This window comes from Passer domesticus, chromosome 8, assembly GCF_036417665.1.
Source record: "Passer domesticus isolate bPasDom1 chromosome 8, bPasDom1.hap1, whole genome shotgun sequence".
Classification (NCBI taxonomy): Eukaryota; Metazoa; Chordata; class Aves; order Passeriformes; family Passeridae; genus Passer; species Passer domesticus.
The window spans coordinates 38,542,661-38,561,314 of NC_087481.1; the positions used below are offsets into that span (position 1 = coordinate 38,542,661).

An 18,654-nucleotide genomic window follows, 5' to 3' on the forward strand; every position below is an offset into this window, starting at 1 on the left:
TTAGGCTAATGAATTTTGCTGTTTGAAAGTCCTGCACCCCCTCTGGAATGTATTAAACTGTTTCTATCCCTGATGCTAATGTTCTGCACACTGGTGAATTTTAACTGATTGTATTGTAATTGAAAATTTGGTCTGTATCTGGTTCAAGAAAATAACTTCTAAAAGTTTATCAAGATCTGAGAGTTGAATCTGTGTTTTGCTAAGGACTGACTGCTTTAAGTTCTGGAAAGTTACTTGTGAAAGCAGCACTAAAGGTACATGAGGATCCATGAGACCTTGTGGATTAGTTGGTGCCAAAAGAAAATGAGCAGATTCCATCAGTGAGGAGATCCAGCTGTTGCTGGAGACATTCAATTAGTGTCTGATGACAGCAGTCTGGTTCCACTTAAGCTGATCTAATCTCCTGTGTGAGATAGGGCAACCTTGTTTCTCTGCTACACAAGTGAAGCAAATTTCTCTATAATCTGTGTCATAGCGTTAAAGCTATGAATTTTCTGGTTAAATACAAGGCAGCCTGAAATTGGATGGGTACCAAAGTGACACAGACATAGCTGTACATGTATGATGTATATTGCAGTGAATACACAGGACAGGTTTTCCCCTGCCCTTCAGCCGTGGCAGTGGAGCCCCCATCATTCCTGACAATGTCAGACCTGGCTGTGACCAGAGTGAGTACTGCAGTAAAGCCTTGAGCAGGTTTTTGTTGAGCAGCTTGAGTTTTCTCTGGAACTCTCGTGCCTTGCAGTCCACTTGCAGATCAGTTAAGACATTGAAATGTCATTTACCATTTGTTGTCCTTTTGGTTTACTTTCAGAGTTAGTCAGGATCTGACTTGCATGGGCTTGAATCAGAAGGTCTTATATATACCTACGTAGCTGACTGATTTTGGAAGTTCTTCCTGGAAATCTACCAGCATAAAGCCCAGTTGCTCTAGTGGTAGCTGGAGTTTCAGAGTTCTGTCATCAAATGACCCATTTCTTATGCTGACTTTTCTTGCCTATTTTCCCACCACATATATGGTATGAGATAGGGATATTCTTCTAAAGTGAAGTTTGTATTTAAGATCTTCTGGTTTGCTGTAACTTTCAGTTGTTTTTTCCTAAATTCTGCAAATTCTGTATAAAACTGAAAAGTTTGAATCAGTGCATCTACTGTGATGAACTGGAGGAAATTCACCTGATTTTTTTTTTTTTAGACCTAGTCCTAGGTCTAGGACTGCTCTTTCTTTTAACTTGGATTATATATTAATTTTCAAATGCTGTTGAAAGTTTGACCTATATCCACTGCTTTTGTTAGACCTTTGCATTCAGAATCTTGTTGAAATGCCTCTGTTTCATTAGAGGGGCTTTACAGCACAGTTAAAGCCAAGCCAAATGCAACCACCTCAATGCACAAAAGGTGGTGTTATCAGCAGATCACCTTTCTTCCTTTTCAGAGGCACTAACTCCCTGTGACCAGTTTAAATTAGGCCATTGATCTGTCTATTCCATGAGGAAGTTTAGGATTGCCGCTGGTTGATGGGGATTGCACTGAAGTGAATTGTAGCAATCCTAGTTAAAATAACACCTTTAACTATTTAACCAGCACAGCAAATGGCTGAGAAACTGTAGCACGGAATGGGAAGGAGCAGATGAATGTGTGGGGAGGGAACCTGAGACTGACTTTTTTATCCCAAATAACTTTAGGTAACTTTCTTCCAGTAGCTGATTTTCTGTCTTCTTGGGTCCTCTAAACAATCTCACCTCTGTATCAGGCAGGTGTTGGTGTGCAGTTAAATCATTTAAATCTTAAATAGTTCAATTAACTGCTCCCCTGAAGCCTGCAGAATGGCCAGGGAAGTAGGCATAGTATCCTGATAGACTGTCTCCCCTTGAAATGTTGGGTGTTAGCTGATGTATTCATGTTCCAAGGATCTGTGACTTCTTGTTCTGTGTGTATAGTCCCTCTGTCTTTGCTGGAGTCAACCTGAGGTAGTCAGAAATGTGCCATAACATGCAATCAGGGGTTGAATTTAATCAGTGTTTTCCTTCCCAGTCTCTGTGAACCCGGGTGTGAGGAAGCTGCCTGCTGCAGCTGGCATGGGTCTGTCCAAAACCCCAACGGCGGAGATCGAGCGCAGTCTGTGTGGATCCAGTGTCTCTTCTGTCTCCAAGGTGACATTTTGGTACTTAAGATGTACTAGAGGGGGAAGGGCTCACCCTGTGCAAGAAAGAATTTACAGTGGGATAAATGAAGTACATTATGAAAAAGATACTGGGGTCATTGAATTAATGTTAGAATTTTAAGTGCAGTCTAGCTCAGGATTAACTAGCTAAAATACGAGTGACTCATGCTGCATGCAGTCAAATGATCTAAATTCTGGCTTGGAGGAAGACACTCCTGAAAACATTAAGATCTAGTCTCTTTCAACTTAGTGACATGAATTCCCTTTCATCACAGCTGATGATAACTGCTTCTTAATTTTGCCACTTGCAGGGGCACAGGCTCTTTTTTTTCCACTGTGTCACTACATATTTTTAAAGTGGGTGATAATTTGGTATTTGCTACAGTTGGTAGTTAGTCACCTCAGAGTGGGAGAACATTCTTTCTCATTTTTTCCTGGGAAGAAGCTGTTGAAATAACTGGCAGTTACATATCACTGCCTGTATATGAAGACATGAAAGAATTTTCAAGGGGAAATGGCATTTCCTGTAATATCTCTGTACTTGTTAAAGGGAGCTCAAAATCTGTTCCTTTATAGAGCAAAAGAAAGGAAAGGTGGAATCAACATTTCCCTTGGTAGCATAAGATTAACAAGCTTCCAGCATTCATCACATAATCCTAGATTTTTTTTTTTTTTTTGTTATGAGAAGACTGTAGTATGTAGTATCATAAGATGACTGTCAGCTGCAGCCATGATTATCTCTCCAGGGGCAGTGATGCCTGTAGAAGCAGTCAGTCCTTTAGGTGAATTCATCCCACTAAAGACATTGTGTTCTGGCTCTAGATACTTACAAAAGAATGTATCTCATTTAGACAAATCAATCTCTGTATATTTACTAAGGTAAGAAATACTACAAGGAATAATACTTTTAATCAGCAGATCCAAACAAACCCATTTATCTTAAGTTTTCAAAGTAGTACCTGACTGAAGGACTTTAGGAAAGAAAAGATCATTAAATATCATTGAAATTTGCTCCATTATTTTTCTATTCATCTGTTGCCTATAATTATTGTACAAAATTGATGTTATGAAAAACCTTGTCTGCAATGTGGGTTATTGTCTGCAGGTCACATATACCAGAGAACATAGCAGGGAACCAGAAGAGGAGGAAACATACAGTGCAGAGAATTTCCGTCGCATTGCTCGCAGTCTCAGCGGGACAGTTATCTCTAACAGAGAAGAGACCTTGGTCTCTTCTCACAGTTTTGTAAGTAGAATGATGTGCAGCTTTCCAAAGAGCTATCATCTGTGTGTAGGGTTGCTGTTTTCTCTGTCTTCATTTAGTAGTTAACAAACAAGACAGAAGACAACTCAATAATAAGCCATGATAAAAGCCTGTCTTTTTTGTTCTGGTTTTGGAAGAAGAATGAACTTTTATGTAAGTAGCAAAGCTGTCTTTTTCAGGTATCATTGCAGAGTGGTGGCTGCTGCAGCTAATAGGCATGTCAGCTAACATTACTTGTCAGTATGCAGAAACAACTAGTATAAGCACTTTTTTCAGTTGACGTAAAGTATTTTCAAGAAAGCTTCTCATACACCTATAATTTCAAAAAAACCCACCAGTTCCAATAGGGAAGTTTCTGCTCTCTTGTGAGTTTATTAAGCAAGTAGCATTTTTAGAGAATAAAAGTAAACATTGAAGGGGATGCAATTCAAGACTTGGTGCAGTTACGTACAGACAGTTACGTACAGAAAATAAATAAAAGTAAGGGGATTGATCTTTTCTTTGACCTTTCTGTTAAGTAGTCTTAGATGCAATTTTCAAGTGTCAGAAAAAGAATAACAGTGTTTAGCAACATAGCTAGATATAATGTCAAGTTTTGGCTTGGACTGAATTTTTTGCAAACTCTACTCAAACTTCTGTTTGAAACCAACTGTGTAACATGTATAGAAGAGTCTCAGTTACAAGATCACTTAGTTTGACAGGTTGCTCCACTTGCACCTCTCTGCTGTGTACCATAAGCTAAGTATATTCAACCTTGAAGAATTTGCTCATCAGCATGCTTTAGTTAGGGGCTCTGACATACCTGGAAGTGCTGGCAGAAGCAATTACAAACCTCTAGCTGTCCAAGACCCCCTCTTTCTGCCAAGGTTTCTATCCCCACAACACAAGCAGCCAGTAGGATGGTGGTCTGTTTCAAGTAAGGCACTGCGCTCAAGTCTGTGATGGTTTGGTGTTGTGCCATTCAGCCATCCCTGCTTTTTGGGGTAGCTATCTCCTAATAGAGGCAAATGGTACAGCACAGGGAAATACTTCAGCTGTGACAGGTAAATCTGTTCACAGTCTGGAATCGGAGCTTTCAGTAAAGCCTGGTAGAAAATAGAAAGGACGAATCAGCAATACTGTATTTCATGGCTTGTGTAGCATGCCATTTCCAATGCTGACTGGCCTGACATAGTTTTGTGTATTCAGTTTGTCAGCCAAACCCCCAGGAGTGGTTTGTGTTTGTTTTGGCTTTTTCTTTTTGTTACAATTCCAGTCTAATGATCCTATGTAGCCCACCACTTCAGTAAGAGCCTTACTGGATTGATGCAATTTTTGTCTGTCTGTCTTTTTCACATGCAGATGCATGTTTTTGTTCCAGTGACTCATCCCTTTCTTCCTTGGATCAACACCACCTTTGCTTGTTTCAACCCAACTCTGTGTTTACTCATCATTTTATGTTCTGTTCTTCTCCTTTCTCATTTTACAAAAGGAAGCACCAAATACGAGGAAAATGCCAGTGGACACCAGCCACCGTTCTTCCAGCTCCACTTCCCTTCCTTTCCCCCATGATCCTCCTGTATTTCCCTTTGATCCCCAGCACAAACCAAACCAGGTGCAGCACCCACCCCATGATGTACTGATGCCCAGCATGGTGGGCAAGGCACGTAAACTGTCAGGTAATAATCACAGGACTTTTCATCCTTCTTCATGATCAGAAATATTGCTGAAGTACAGCTCCTCAGTTCTTGTCTTTCATAATGGAGCTTCACTATCTGCCTGAATTCCTCCAGAAGTCTGGAAGGACAAATCATGTTTTTTCTTCTCTGTCTTTCAGAATTTTTCTGTGGTTCTGTGCTAACTGTGCATAACCAAAGGCAATAACCTTTATGGAAACATTATGATGGCTTTATACAAAGTCATGTAAATATTTTTATGAGTTATTTTCTTTAATGTTAAAGTAGTAGTAAGACCCACCACCTTGTTTCCATGTATAAGAGTACTTCCACATTCCCACAAATCACACGTGTGCCAGTAGAAATAACTACTTCCTGCATGAGAATTATTTTCCTGTGACAGCATCAAAACCAGTTTGATCTACCACCCTTGGAATACTTTGTTGGGCTCCTCTATTATGAAACAAGGGGCTAATAAAGAAATCTGTGACAGCAGCTGAAGTAGGATAAGGAGAGGAAATGCAGTGAGGAAAATGAATGCTGGAAAAGGTACAGCTAGCTTCTATTCAGAATTGCATGTCAGCCAGTAACTGGATGTACTAGTGATTTCATTGTTCTTCTGTCACCTGCTGGCCACAGTTGATAGTTCAGAGAGGATGAAACAAAAATTATAACTAAACAAACCTTTTTTTAAAAATTTATTTCAGGAGATCAGAAGAACATCATCCAGAAACTTCTGGTTGTGCCTGACAGGGGTGAAGCTTTCCAAGGTGAAGACTACCCAGGTGTGGCACTGAGCTATGGGAGTCTCCCTTGTGTACCCAAAGGCACCCTCTCCCAGGGGCAAAAGCCTCTTGTTAATTTGCATTTAGGAGGTGGAGCATCGAGTGTGTCTGGCCGTTTGCTGAACACAAGTTACCCTGCTGCACAAACAGCCACGTTACCAGATAAGCGAACAATGCTCTGGGGGAAACATGCTGGCCAGCCAGGCAAGAGCTTACAGGAAAGCTTCCTCCAGCAGCCTTCACAACATCACGTGCATGAATCTCATGCCATCGGTTGCAGACTGCCAGCCAGCACAGACTACAGCACTTTAAGAATACCACGTGAGCCTTCTTGGGATCCCGGTGCTTCTCAAGGTTGCCCTGTGCCCCCCTCTTGTGTGAAGGCCCCGGGTCCAAGGAGAGTAGATATGCCTCCAGAAGAAGACTGGCGAGACAGCAGCTACACCCCTCAGCCTGGCAGAAGGCGAATGCTGCCAGTGCATGTGGTGGATGGAACTTTTTCTTCTGCTTCCAAGGCACACAGAAATATGCTGGCTCGAGCAGCAGCAGCTACTGGCACCATGCAAAATAATGGCTGGTGAGATCCCATTCACTCCACGTGCCCATGTACACCACTCTGTGGACTATGGTTGTTGCCAGAGTGTGGATTGCATGGAGACAGGAGACTCTTTCAAACAGTATCTGTGCCAGTTTTGTCTTAAGATGTAGCTGTACAGTATGTGGAAACTAATTGCACTGTATTTTGTTTCTGACACTACTGAACTGCTGTTTGGATGGGGAATCTTATCTATTCTAGTCCTGGCCTCTCCTAGCAAACAAGTGCTATAGGAATGGTAATTCGCTTACGGGTAAGTTCAGAAGTGTGCACACGTTTTGAAGGAAGATGGCAACTAACAAAAGGACATTTTTAAGGACTCTTTTTCATGAAATGTAGCTTTGGTAAATTCTTCACAAAAAGAAACCAATCCTTTTGTTTTCTTCTCCTTCCTCTCTCCTGTTCCTTCCAAGGGAAAAAAACCTGACCCGCCTTCCAGGTTCCAGTAAATCTGCACTTGGCAGGTGGTAGTTGGTAAAGCAAGCACAGTTTTCAATGTTCTGAGATCTCATACAGAGATCACAGCTGTAGTTGCTGCAGAGGAAGTGATAGGGAGACATTGTTCACAGTAAACCCCAATTTTCTCCACTTCTTTAAAGCAAACTAATGATGCTTCAAACAGAAAAGACTGTTAATGCTGCACGCTTAACTACACCAATGTAAACACAGAATAAGTTTAACTATTTTAGTGTCAAGCATACTTGCTTTTGTAAGTATTTTTCAAATAAATCTATGAAAATAGTTCTATTCACCTGTGTTTGAGCTTTGTTTTCTGTTTAGCCTTACTTTTCAGTTGGCTGGGAACTTCTGATTAATTTTCTTACACATGAACAAACATAAGTAAGTTGTTTATTCTAGTGCATTAACTAAGTTTATGTAATAAAGACTTAGATTGGAGGACATGCCTAATTTTGACTCAGAACTTGATGTGTTTCATTATTACTTAATGCGCTATTACATTAGCACTTAAGTTTCTCCTCATGATGAACAATTATTAAGTGTCCTTCAAAAAGTATATTGAGACTGACTACTTGTTTTAAGAAAAACTACTACATCTGTGCAGGATGGTAGTATATGCAGATCTACAGAAAAATAATTAGAAATTATTGGTGTGGAGAGAAGTGTAATTTTAATCTCGCTTGCACTCCTGCTCCTGCAGATGCTTTCAGGTGTGGTGGTTATGAGGTGTTCAGAAGCCTCATAACCATGAGGGGGGGATCTGTTCCATGCTTGTCCTGGTACATGGTTCTGTTGGGAACAGGGCTGGAGCTGTGGTGGTGCCAGTGCTGGTGGAAGAGCTGCCCTGCTCTGCCCCATCACTGCCCTGTGAATCACAGGGTAATCTAAGAAAACAAGCTGCCCAAGTACAAAGTCATCGCTTCAAGAATCAATATAAAGTATGAAACTTCTGCAACTGGAGACAATGTGCATGCTTAGCTTTCTCAGGTCCTTGTGACCAGGGAAGAATGGAAGTATACTTACATAAAGCCCTGCAGAATAATTCTGAGTTGATGGAATTTATTAAAATAATCGGTAGTAACCAAGTAGGTTTTTTAAAGAGACCTGTTTTGTTTATTCCGTTACAGTTCTAGCTACCAGGTTTCAAAACTGTTTTTAAATGTCCTTTGTATATCAGTTGCTTTGTATGAAGTTAACCAGAGGCCTTAAAAGGAAAAACTGGGTCCATACCAAGCAGTATATTAGTACATCTGAAGAGAAACAAAGTGGAGTACATTCAGCAATATATTTAACATGGGAGCAAGTGTGAGACTGGAAAAATACTGTTGCTTCAGCTTGTGCCTACAAATTTTAGTAAGGTCAGTAAGATAATATTTACTTTGTAATTCTTTTGACTAATTTGTCTTTTCTGTGATATTTATACCATACAAAAATCAATTATGTAGTAGTTTAATAAAGTTCACTGTTGCCTCTAGGAAGGGTGAGGAGGGGGTTCCGACAGGAATTCAGCAGCTATTTAAAATTCTTAAGAGTTAACAGTTTGTAAGCTTTGATGCAATATAACCTTTTTCTTTGTCCCTGGCTGAAGAGTATGTTATTGGATGGAATTAAATGACATGAATGCCATACGTACTTAAATTGACCTTTTTCAAGTAAGGGAATGTCAGTTCTCCTAAATACAAAATTCTTACTCCCTGTATTTCTATGACCATTCATTCTGTTTGTAATACACATTTAGACCTTGGGTAGGGAGCAAATGAAGGCAGTAATAAAATGAAGAGTGACTTGGTGTTCTAGTAGCAGCAAAATTATGCAAGTATGATCCTTCTGTGTTTGGAAAAGGAACTACCTAGCACAGTTCCTTCTCTCAAAGGCAACCAAGTTTGTACCTGCTGTTTGTGGAAATCATATTTAGACCTGCTGAGCAGCACATGTGCTCAAATGGAGTGTGCAGCACTTGGGAGTTAACCAGAATGTGCTCTGCTTTCGAGAAGGGAAGTGCCTGTTTCTTCTTAAGAAAGGCTACTGCACCCACATTAAGATGGGGGAATTTGGGAAGAGGGAAGGAACTGTCTTACTGATAATTTCCCCAGATTGTTAACATTGTTGGAATGGACTTAGCAGTGGTGGTTGGGTAGGACATAGAAAGTACAGGCAGGATTCCAGAATACTGGAATTCATGAAGGGTTTGGATCTAATCTGCCATAGGGAGAGGGGTAGGGCCGAGGGGTAGGGAGAAGTGAAGGAGGAAAGCAAAAGAAAGGGTGGATTGGAATAGGAAGGAACAGATGGATAGGTGAAAAAGGCAGAATGAAAGGAAATGTGTGCATATCTTCGCTCAGATGTGTGCCTTTTTAAGGAACACTCAGTAATCAGTCTAAATTTTCCTTCCTTCTTTCAGTGGTTAGATTCCTGTACAGAGATGGTCCTCAGCAGCAATGGGGTGCTGAAGCTTTTGAGAAAGGACGATTGACTGATGGAGAGAATAGGGAATGTTCTTTGGAGCCGTCTTTGGTGATGTTCCTGCTGTGGTAAATGAAACTGTGCAGAAGCACTTAGGTACTGCTGCTGTATATATACATAGACATTGGACAAACAGTGTAGGACAAGTCAGTGATTGTGTGAGCTTGGACAAGGATAAAAACGTGCTTGGGATTTACAAACACCTCACTGAAGTTAGGTGTGTTCTGGAGTCTCCTACCACTGTGCTGTCTCTTGTTCAGCACTGTGGCTGGTAAAAATCAAAAATATATTTTCATCCATCTGTCCTTCTTGCCTCTAGCATTTTATCACTGCATAGTCCAGAATCTTCTCAAGTCGAGTTATGTGTCTATATGGCTTTTTAAAGTCTAATTCTTCACCATTACTATAGCTGATGGCATAACCTTTAAAGTTTCAGAAAATGTTTTAGAAAAAGCATGTTAGATCAATTTTTAATTCTCTTGCTATCTGCATCATTCCTCTAGCTCATTGAGTGAATTTTTTTTTTATTCTTTAAAACCAAAGCAATGTAACTTGGAAAGGTTTTTAAGATTGCTTTTTCATTAATGGAAAAATGCTAAGACCAGCTATCGAGTCACTTGAGAGCACTGATATTTTCGCTAGCATGTTTGTGGAAGCAGATACAAATGGAAGAGTTCTGCTGAAGAAACACAAACTTCCTTATTGGCATCAATAAAATTGTTTTTCTTGAGTGAGTAAACACTGAGTATACTCATGAATAAGAAGGTCAAGTGTCTGTTTGTAAACTAACTTATATTAGGTTTGTTGGAAGAGGATTATCTTAAGTTTTGGCTGGCCCAGTCCCAGATGATTCACCACTTAATCACAGGCTTAAGAAGTTTAATGTGTGTATGTATCACTAATCAAAATAATTTAAAATAGGAACACATGAGAAAAGTGAATACAATAAGCTGTACTTCAGTAATAACCATAAGAATATTTTCACATTGCTAAATTTTAATTTTGCCTGAGTAGTGAAGAAGTTATTTTGATGACAGTCTAGGGTTAGCTATCCTTCCAGGGTTTTACTCAAAATTTATACCAGTTTCATTATTATGTGACTGTCAATTGAGGGAGCTCCAAGCATAGAAGTTTTGCTGCTTACAAAAAAAGAAAAAAAACTATTTGAGGTTGCCTTAAATTACTGAAAGCACCTTAAAGCACGAGCATGTTAACACAGTATCTCTGTGAAGGTTAAGACTGACTTTTGTTTAAGATCTAAAATATGTCAATCAAATGGAAGTTAATCCTACATTACTGTTAACTCAGCTACAAGTTTTCAGAAATCAGATATGTATTTAAAAGTACATTTAAAAAGAAATAACCAGTTGTTCATGGCACTATGTATTAATTGTTCCTAATAGGATGAAATAATGCATACATTACCTTTTTTTTTGAAATTCAATTAGTTTCTCCAGATAGATTAAAAAAATCTCACTTGACATTAAACAGCCATTTCAGTGCTGTAGACTGGTTTTGAAGAACCGTCCTTCGAGGCGTAAAAAAAGCTATTTAATGTAGCAGATGAATCAAGCCAGGTTTTTGACACCATACTCCTCTGAAGAGAGAGAAGAAGGTGTCTGTGTGGGAGCCTTGACTGATCAGTAAGCTACTGATTTGAACACAAGGTTGTAATTCATGTAAAGAGCTCAGAGGTACAGGTATGAAAATAAAATTGTGATGACTTCTCATGGAATGACGTCTCCTGGTGGGTTGGGGGGAAGCCCACATCTCTCCAGTGGTTTCAGAATTGTCTGTTAACTTATTACAGGGACAAAATACATGGAAGAGCTTTTAAATGTTTATGTGGATATTTTGATATATCCTTGAGAGATCCTTTTAGGCATTCATTTTTATGACCTCAGGGTTGCCCAATTATTAAGGTAATTTTTTGTTGAACATTTTCTTCAACCCTATCCAATCCTAATGTAACAGTTAATTCTTATTAGTACTTCATGGTGTTTGGTTTCAAAGATGCAGAGAGGTAGGCTGAAAACATAGTTGCACTTTCACCTCATAGTCTCGATGGTTGGGTGCATTTGTGAGAAAAGAGTGCGTGAACTCTTCAGCAACTGAGTTGTCATATCTGGTTTTTGTGACACTTTCCTTAAAAATTGATTTCCTGACACTTTCCTTTAAAATTGATCAATGGTATTTCTCTCATCTGTAGGACATGTTCATGGACGACAAAGTTAAAAAACACAGTAAAACATATCTCACACTGTTTTCTATCATAGTTCCTGTTACAGAGCAGTAGTAAGTTTGGGGGGTTTTTGCAAGCTCCTATACATAGACCTGCTTACCATGAGTACTTTGTCAGTTAAGTCTCTTGCTTGTGGAGGCACTGAGGAAATGAGAGAACACAAAGGAGGGCAGCAAAAAGCAGAGTGAACTCAATTTTTAGAGTGAGTAGAGGTGACTATTAATAGTCTATTAATATCATTAAGGTAGTAAGGTAAATGAAGAGAGGGAATTGGTTGGTCTCAGATGGTAGGAGAAAGAGCAATTGCTTAAGGCTAAGGAAGAGAAAGTTTGAACTAGATAATAAGGGCAGGGGAAGGAATGCTTTAAGCAGAGAAAGTGATGTTTTGAGGAACCTAAGGAAGGGTTTGAGGTACCATCACTCTGGAGGTGTGAAATTTAAATCAAATATGTGTCTGGTAGGATTTGGTATGTGGAAATTACCTAAAATTGTGGAGTCGGGTTGCTTTATCCTTTTTTTTACAGTTCTGGTATGGTGCAAGTAATGCCTGTGGCCTTGACTAACTTTTTTAATGTAGTCTGTACTTCCTCAGCCCCTTCACAGAGTTGATCAGGCAATGAGGGATATGTGTGCAGGGAGAAAGTGGAACAGGATGCACTGTAAGAGTAAAGTAGCTTGTCATTTTATACCAGCACTGTCTAATATATATACACACACACAATAAATCAGCATATACAATATACTAGTACTATTTAATATATATATACACAATATACAAGCACTATCATATATATATAAAAGAAAATAATCAAGGTTAACCCAATAATAATTTGGTTTTGGTTTTTCTCTTTTGGAGTCAATGCAGCTTCTCAGTATTGGATGACATTGGCAGCTGGAGTATTGCAGTGATAATGACTTAAGACAATGCTTTCAACCTTTCTGAAAAATGCCTCTGTGTTACAAATAATAAGATTTGTCATAAAATAGCTGACTTGGTACAGCAGGGAAACCTTGTGCCCTCTTAAAAGAAAGTTTTCAAGTGTTGATATTGAAACTCAGTGCAGCACTATGTCAAGATATATTTAAAATAATATGTGCCTTGTTTTGAGGCGGTCCTACTGCCTCAAAACCAACCTCAGATCCATTTATGGTGTTTAGGAAAGGACAGCTTCAAACAGTCACTAGTGAGAGTCAATGAAATGGAACATCTTAAAAGTTTTGTCTTCATCTTACTCTCCTGCTCATATCACGTCTTCCCCTCTCAGACCTGGTTTATCTTTGCAAGATTTGTTCTGTGCATCTTTCTCTTGGGATCTGGAATATATCTCTCTCTCCTGTGAATCAATTTCCTTCTTAGTTTTCAAAAAGTTCTTGTTGGGTAATTAGATGATTCTGGGACATTGTGCCAGTTTTTAAGGTATGTCGCTGTTCGAGTCAGAAGATACTGTTCTGATATCTGCCCTGCTGGATGAGATGGCTACAAAATTTCACATAATCATTCTTATGTCTGATTTCTTTCTGCTTGAAATGCAATAAGCAGCACCTGTCTGGGGTAATGATTAACTAAAATGTAGGTGCTGCTATATACTACTACTGTAGTTTGCAGCCCTCCATCAGGGGAGGTGTCAGAACAGTCAAGGTTTAACATAGCACCTTTTGCTCAAACAGCTCTTGCATGCTGCTTCAGTGGGTACTGCCTTGAGATGGAGCAGAAGGAAGTCAGGTATCTGCATCCCAAATGGTCCCATTCCCCATGCTGTAGAAGAAGATGGATTAGTTTGGTTATTCCATGCGTTTCTCCTGCTGAACTGTTTTTTCATTATGAAAGCAAGTTGTTCAGAAAGCGGTCCAGTGCTAGCAGGTAGGTAATGGTTTGGAATATCCCATCAGAATAGGCATTTATCAGATTGTTTCTCTTTTCTCCTTTCCCTATCCCTTTCTTTCCCATTCCATTCCAAGGAATGGAATGGCCACTTGGTGGCAAAGCTGAACAGGAAGTAAAACATGGCTCTGCTTTTCAGATTTGTTTGGCACTTGTGGGAAACTCACAGGATTATAAAGGCACACTGCCTTCTACCTGCAAGGCTGTGTTTCTGTTTGTAATTGTGTTCTGAAGTTCCTGCAGTCATAATGCTACTTGTGGTGCTGGTGGCAGATGTTTCATTTGTTGAACACAAGATGTATCAAACCAGTCATCTTTGCCTTTGCCATGAGGTTCACCAAATTGGGACCCTGTGAATGTCCCTTCCAGAGTCTGTAGCAGATTGAGAGACCCCATGGAAAAGCTTCAGTGAAGGGCCTAGGGAGAGAGACAACTACATACTTCTGCCTAATGAAAATTTTTGTATTGTCCTAATGAGAATCACACAGGCTTAGCATTTTAATGAGCTAATATAGAATATGTCAGAAAAATGGCAGTAAAATGCCAAGGTAACTGTGCTAGCCAGATTCTTTTTCTAGCTGTTTTTATCAATGAAAAGGGTAAGAAAATAATTTTAATGTTTTTAGGATATGTGATTTGTAGGGAGACATAATACTATTTTTCATATCAATGTGATGTATTGGGGGAGCAAACCCAGCAAGATTTCTTCCATATGTGCCTTTTCTTCAGGTAATGCCTGGATGTAACTGGAAGTGTTTCAGCCTGCAGGGCACTAGGCATGCTGCAGAGAGGCTGATAATGTCCCCTTCTGGCACAGCATCATAACAAAATAATATTATGCTGTGCTTTTTCCTCAGTGAGCATTCTGACTGCATCAGCCCCTTTTACTTCACACCCCAGGGAATGTGGCTGCAGGCTCCTGGGAGAAGAGAACAATTCAAATAAGTAAGGCATCTCTCTTGCAACTGCACTTCAGGTGAGGTGAAGAGGAGATTCCTGACAACACTCAGGAAGGTCTCTGGCTCCCTGTGTGTTTGGAAATGTATGGATAAATGAATTCTTTATAATATGGGACTCTGCTGTTTCATGCTGTCAGAAATTCATGCTGCATTTATTACTGGGCTCCTCCTGATTTTAAATAAAAGACTGAATTAATTCCCCCTGCTTCATGTTTCAGCAGATCTACTTTAAGGTAACGTTAAAATCAGAAGGAGTGATATTTGCTTAAAGCCCTTCCTATCCTGTGCTCACCCTGCATACACTGCAATGATACACATCCTTGCTATTGAAGAAAAATAGTTTTTGTCCTATTTAAAAACCAGGCCCTTTAAACTGATTGTACAATGACAGACATGTGCAGAACATGTGGTATAAAGGAGTAATTCCTGCTGCTGGAAAGCTTAGCAATTAAATCCAAAATGGTCATCCAGTATTTTTTTCCATGATACTCTAATGTATCCCAGTTCTCTTTTTGCATGCATGCACACATTCTACTTGTGGGCCTGGAATTACTAGAATTCTGTTTTTCCAAAAATTTGGAGTTGCATGCATACTATAAATACCCCAAGGGTTTATAATTCTTATTCCCTTAAAAATTTCGTTTGCTTCCTTGAGTGTTTTTATGCAATGTTTCATTCAAAGTTTCTTGTTTGTACTGTCTTGGTTGTAAAATAAAAAAAAAGGCAAGGTTAATCCAAGCACTTGGGTAATGTGTCAGTTTCAATGTGTTTTTGCTTAAGCATGGCAGATCCTCATCTCAGGTGTCATCCTTTTGCCTTGGACCCTAATGGGGCAAGAACCAAGACCTTGCTGGAAACCAGTACTTCTGAATGGCTTTTTTAAACTTCCTGGTTTGTTGTGTGGAATAGATTGCACAGCTCGGTACAAATAACGCATCTGAACTTCGCTGTTGGTTTGTGTAGAACATAAGTGCTGCGATGGAAGGGACGCTCTGCCCCCCTGCCAGCCTGCGCAGCTTTGGCGGATGAGCGGGGCAGCTTCTGCCGCCGTACCCAGGGCCATCCACGCTCTTTGGTTCACTCTTGTTCAGCTCCAGGGAGCAGGCAGAGACGTTTGGCTGAGTTATCTGTCACTGGGAGTTTGCCCCAAGCTGTGCTCAGATCCTCACTGAGGGGGAGCTCCTCTTTCCTCCTCCCTCTGCCGCCAGGTGCGGCTCTGGGCCCCTTTCTACCGTGCTGGCGCCCGCTGAGGGCCCGGGCGCGGCCCCCCGCTCTGCGCTGGGAAGTGAGGGCTTCGCCCCGCCACAGCACCGCTCCCCAGCCGGGCCGGCCCCACGGAGCTCTCCATGGTGGCCGCCGGCCCTCGCCCGCGCAGGGTCGCTGGGGGCCGGGCCATGCGCCGCACCTCCCCCTCAGCCCCGGCCTGGCGCCCGCCCGTCCTGAGGCGGGGGCGTTCCGGCCGCCTCCCCCCGCTGTCCGGGGCGCGCCGGGAGGTGTCGGGCCGCACTCCCCGCCCCGCCCCGCGCCGCCGCCCCGGCTCGGGCGGGAGTCTCGCCGTGGTCCCGGTCGGGGCCGGGAGCTCCGCGCGCTCCCGCGGTGCCCGGCGGGCGGCGGCGCGGTGCATGCCGGGCCCGGGGCGGACCGTCCCCGCGCTGCGCCAGGAGCCGCGAGCCGCGCCCGCCGCCATGTTCCGCCGGGCCGCCGCCGCCCGGCGCCTGTAGCCGCCCCCGCCCGCCCCGCCGCGCCCCACCAGCCGCCGGCGGAGGGGCGGACGAAGGCGCTGCCGCGCCCAGCAGCCGCCGCCGGAGCCCGGCAGCGCTCAGCGATGTCCGCCAAGGAAGGGAGCAAGGTGCTGCTGCTGACGCCCCACGCCACCAGCGAGCGCGCCGTCAAGGGTGAGCGTCCCGCGGTCCCGCGGAGGGAACATCGCGGCGCGGCGGGGCCGCGACCCCCGCCCGAGCGCCGGGGCCCGCCTGGGCGCAGAGAAGCGGGCTGCGTGGGGAGCCGTGCCCTCCGTGTGCGGGCCGGGCTGCCCCGGCCGCAGGCGGGGACGGGAGGGCAGCTCGGCATCTTGCGGAGGCGTGGGATGCCCGCACGGGCGTGGGAGGATCCGGGGTCGGCACTGCCGGTGCGGGGACTGAGCCGGGCGCGGGCGGGCCTGTGAGGGAAGCGGTGGCCGGGGCCTGCGGGCCCGGCGCGTCCCGCCCGGCCGCGCTGCCCGAAGCGTGTGCGGGGCTGAGCGGGGCCCGCCGCGGCCCGGCCCTCCCGCGGCCCGGCCCTGCGCGGCTTTTCCGCTGTGCGCGGGGGAGAGCCCTGGGACTGCGGGCGCTGACAGCGCCGGGCAAGAGCGAATGGGAAGGTGCTGCCGCCCGTTCTATTGGCTGCTGTTCCCAGGTTCCAGTTCTGATGGAGAAAATTCACCTTGATCTATTTCTTTGTGGCCTTCCTTGGTAATCTCGTGAGGAGCCCCGAAAAGTCAAACGTTATACTTCTTAGGAGAGAAAGTAAAGCATTTTATAGTAGACACATCCATCTAAAACTAGGATGGTCTAGCAACCAAAATGGTATAAAATAGTTGTTTTCTGTGGACCCTGTGAAGTGTGTAATTTTAGTTTTTGTGAGGAAAATAATCCCTTGCAACCAGAGCATCCTGAAATACGTGTGATAGACCTAAATTGACAGTTAAGGGTAGAGCATAGGTTCAAGGAATTCCTAGGTTGTGTTTACTCAAGTTGCACATCATTTTGTTCTGATCCCAGTGGTTTTTGTATTGCACTGTATTTGGTGGTGTCAGTGTGGACAATTGTTATGGCAGGCCTGGCTGGAAATCACAGGTGCAGTCTGCTTTTAAGATTGACACTCCTAGGAACACAGAGTCTGACTGTGTTGGAAGGGATGCAGATCTGGTTGTTTAACTTTTAATGTTACAGGGGTCCTTGAGAAATGAGAAGGATTTGTTTGTCCTCAGCAGGTGTTAATTAAAGCCTTGGAATCCCATTGGATATTTTGAACATCGGTGTGTTTTCTAGTAAACTGGAAAGCTTTACTTGTAATAAGCTGTTACTCATTTTGAATTGCTTAACCTGTTGATTTGTTTGAACAAATTTCAAGGGTAAAAGTAGAAAATGATAAACCAGTCTATTGGAAACCTGTACTCCTTAGTGCTACTTCAGTGTGTGGTGTTTAGACCTGCTGAATTTTTGTACCTTTACTGCAGTTTGTGGTAAGAAGTTAAGTTCTTCAAACAATGTGAAAAAATTAATGGTAAGTGATCAGATGCTTTAGTGGAAAACCTGCTGATTTCCAATCACTTGATAATTCAGCTTGTTAAATGTGACCTATGTATCTGGTTGTTTAAAACTGTCGTTAAGACTTGCTTCATTCTAAGCAGAATTATTGCCTGAGTTTGCAGTATTTCTTTGAACCTGGGTGTTAGGATGCAGAACTATTGTGTAGGTAATTTGTACAGATAACAGGTATAGGTTTACCTGTTTCTATAGGTAATCAGTCTTTGATGGCTTCATCTGACATAATTACAACCAGCTCATATAGCAGCATTTTTCTATACCTTGTGTTGACCTGTCCTCTCCACCCCTATCCTGCTGAATCACTGGCTTCTGGAGAAAGCCTGGCCAGTTGTGCCAAGCTGTCTGTGTTATTGATACGAAGGACAGGGTGGTTTGGTTTCTCCTCCCCCATTAGGTGCAGTGCAGTTGGAAATACTTTTTTTAGACAGTGACCCCAGAAGTGCAAGATTGCAGGTTATGTCAGTCCTAAGTGGGAGTATCTGTGCAATTTGTTGAAACCATGCTAAGATGTGACAACTGTGTCACATCCCTCTTCACAAACAGATGCATTGCCTCTTGCATACCAAGAAATATTCACCATACTGTCTCCTATTATACAATGAATAAATCTTTTATAATGTCTCAGATTTTTAAGAAAAGCTACAGAGAAAATGTATCTGTGTATTGGTCCATATTTCAGCTTTCATGCTTTCTATATACTGTGTCTTATGGGGAGAAAATTTGAATTGAGGACCTAAAGCTTGCTGTTGTTTGCATTTTTTATCTTTATTTTATTTGTTTTATTTTCTCCCTCTGTATCACTGGAAGAGGGGGATAAAGAACAGAATTCATTACATTTCAGAGGCTGTGAGAAATTGAATTTTTACCAGCTATAATAC

General features: G+C 42.4%; 2 protein-coding genes across 13 annotated transcripts in view; both read left to right on the top strand.

Annotated features, from left to right (window-relative positions):
* The window catches only part of USP54 (ubiquitin specific peptidase 54), a 93,368-nt gene extending 86,154 nt beyond the window's left edge, over positions 1-7,214 (top strand). For 5 of the 8 annotated variants that reach the window (XM_064430562.1, XM_064430563.1, XM_064430561.1 and 2 more), the window contains 4 exons: positions 2,035-2,153; positions 3,270-3,410; positions 4,900-5,086; positions 5,791-7,214. In XM_064430562.1, the coding sequence (XP_064286632.1) occupies positions 2,035-2,153; positions 3,270-3,410; positions 4,900-5,086; positions 5,791-6,449 (1,106 nt within the window). In that variant the 3' untranslated portion in view covers positions 6,450-7,214. The remainder of the gene's footprint in view (positions 1-2,034; positions 2,154-3,269; positions 3,411-4,899; positions 5,087-5,790) is intronic. The other 3 variants (XR_010367295.1, XR_010367296.1, XM_064430567.1) reach the window with 3 other exon arrangements.
* An 8,749-nt stretch (positions 7,215-15,963) lies between these two features.
* PPP3CB (protein phosphatase 3 catalytic subunit beta) overlaps positions 15,964-18,654 on the top strand; it is a 49,725-nt gene continuing 47,034 nt past the window's right edge. For 2 of the 5 annotated variants that reach the window (XR_010367297.1, XM_064430571.1), the window contains exon 1: positions 15,966-16,363. Coding sequence is in view for 4 of the 5 variants with exons in the window: in XM_064430571.1 (XP_064286641.1) it covers positions 16,294-16,363 (70 nt within the window). In the remaining variant the exon portion in view is untranslated. Of the gene's footprint in view, positions 16,364-18,654 lie in introns of all 5 variants that reach the window. The other 3 variants (XM_064430573.1, XM_064430572.1, XM_064430570.1) reach the window with 3 other exon arrangements.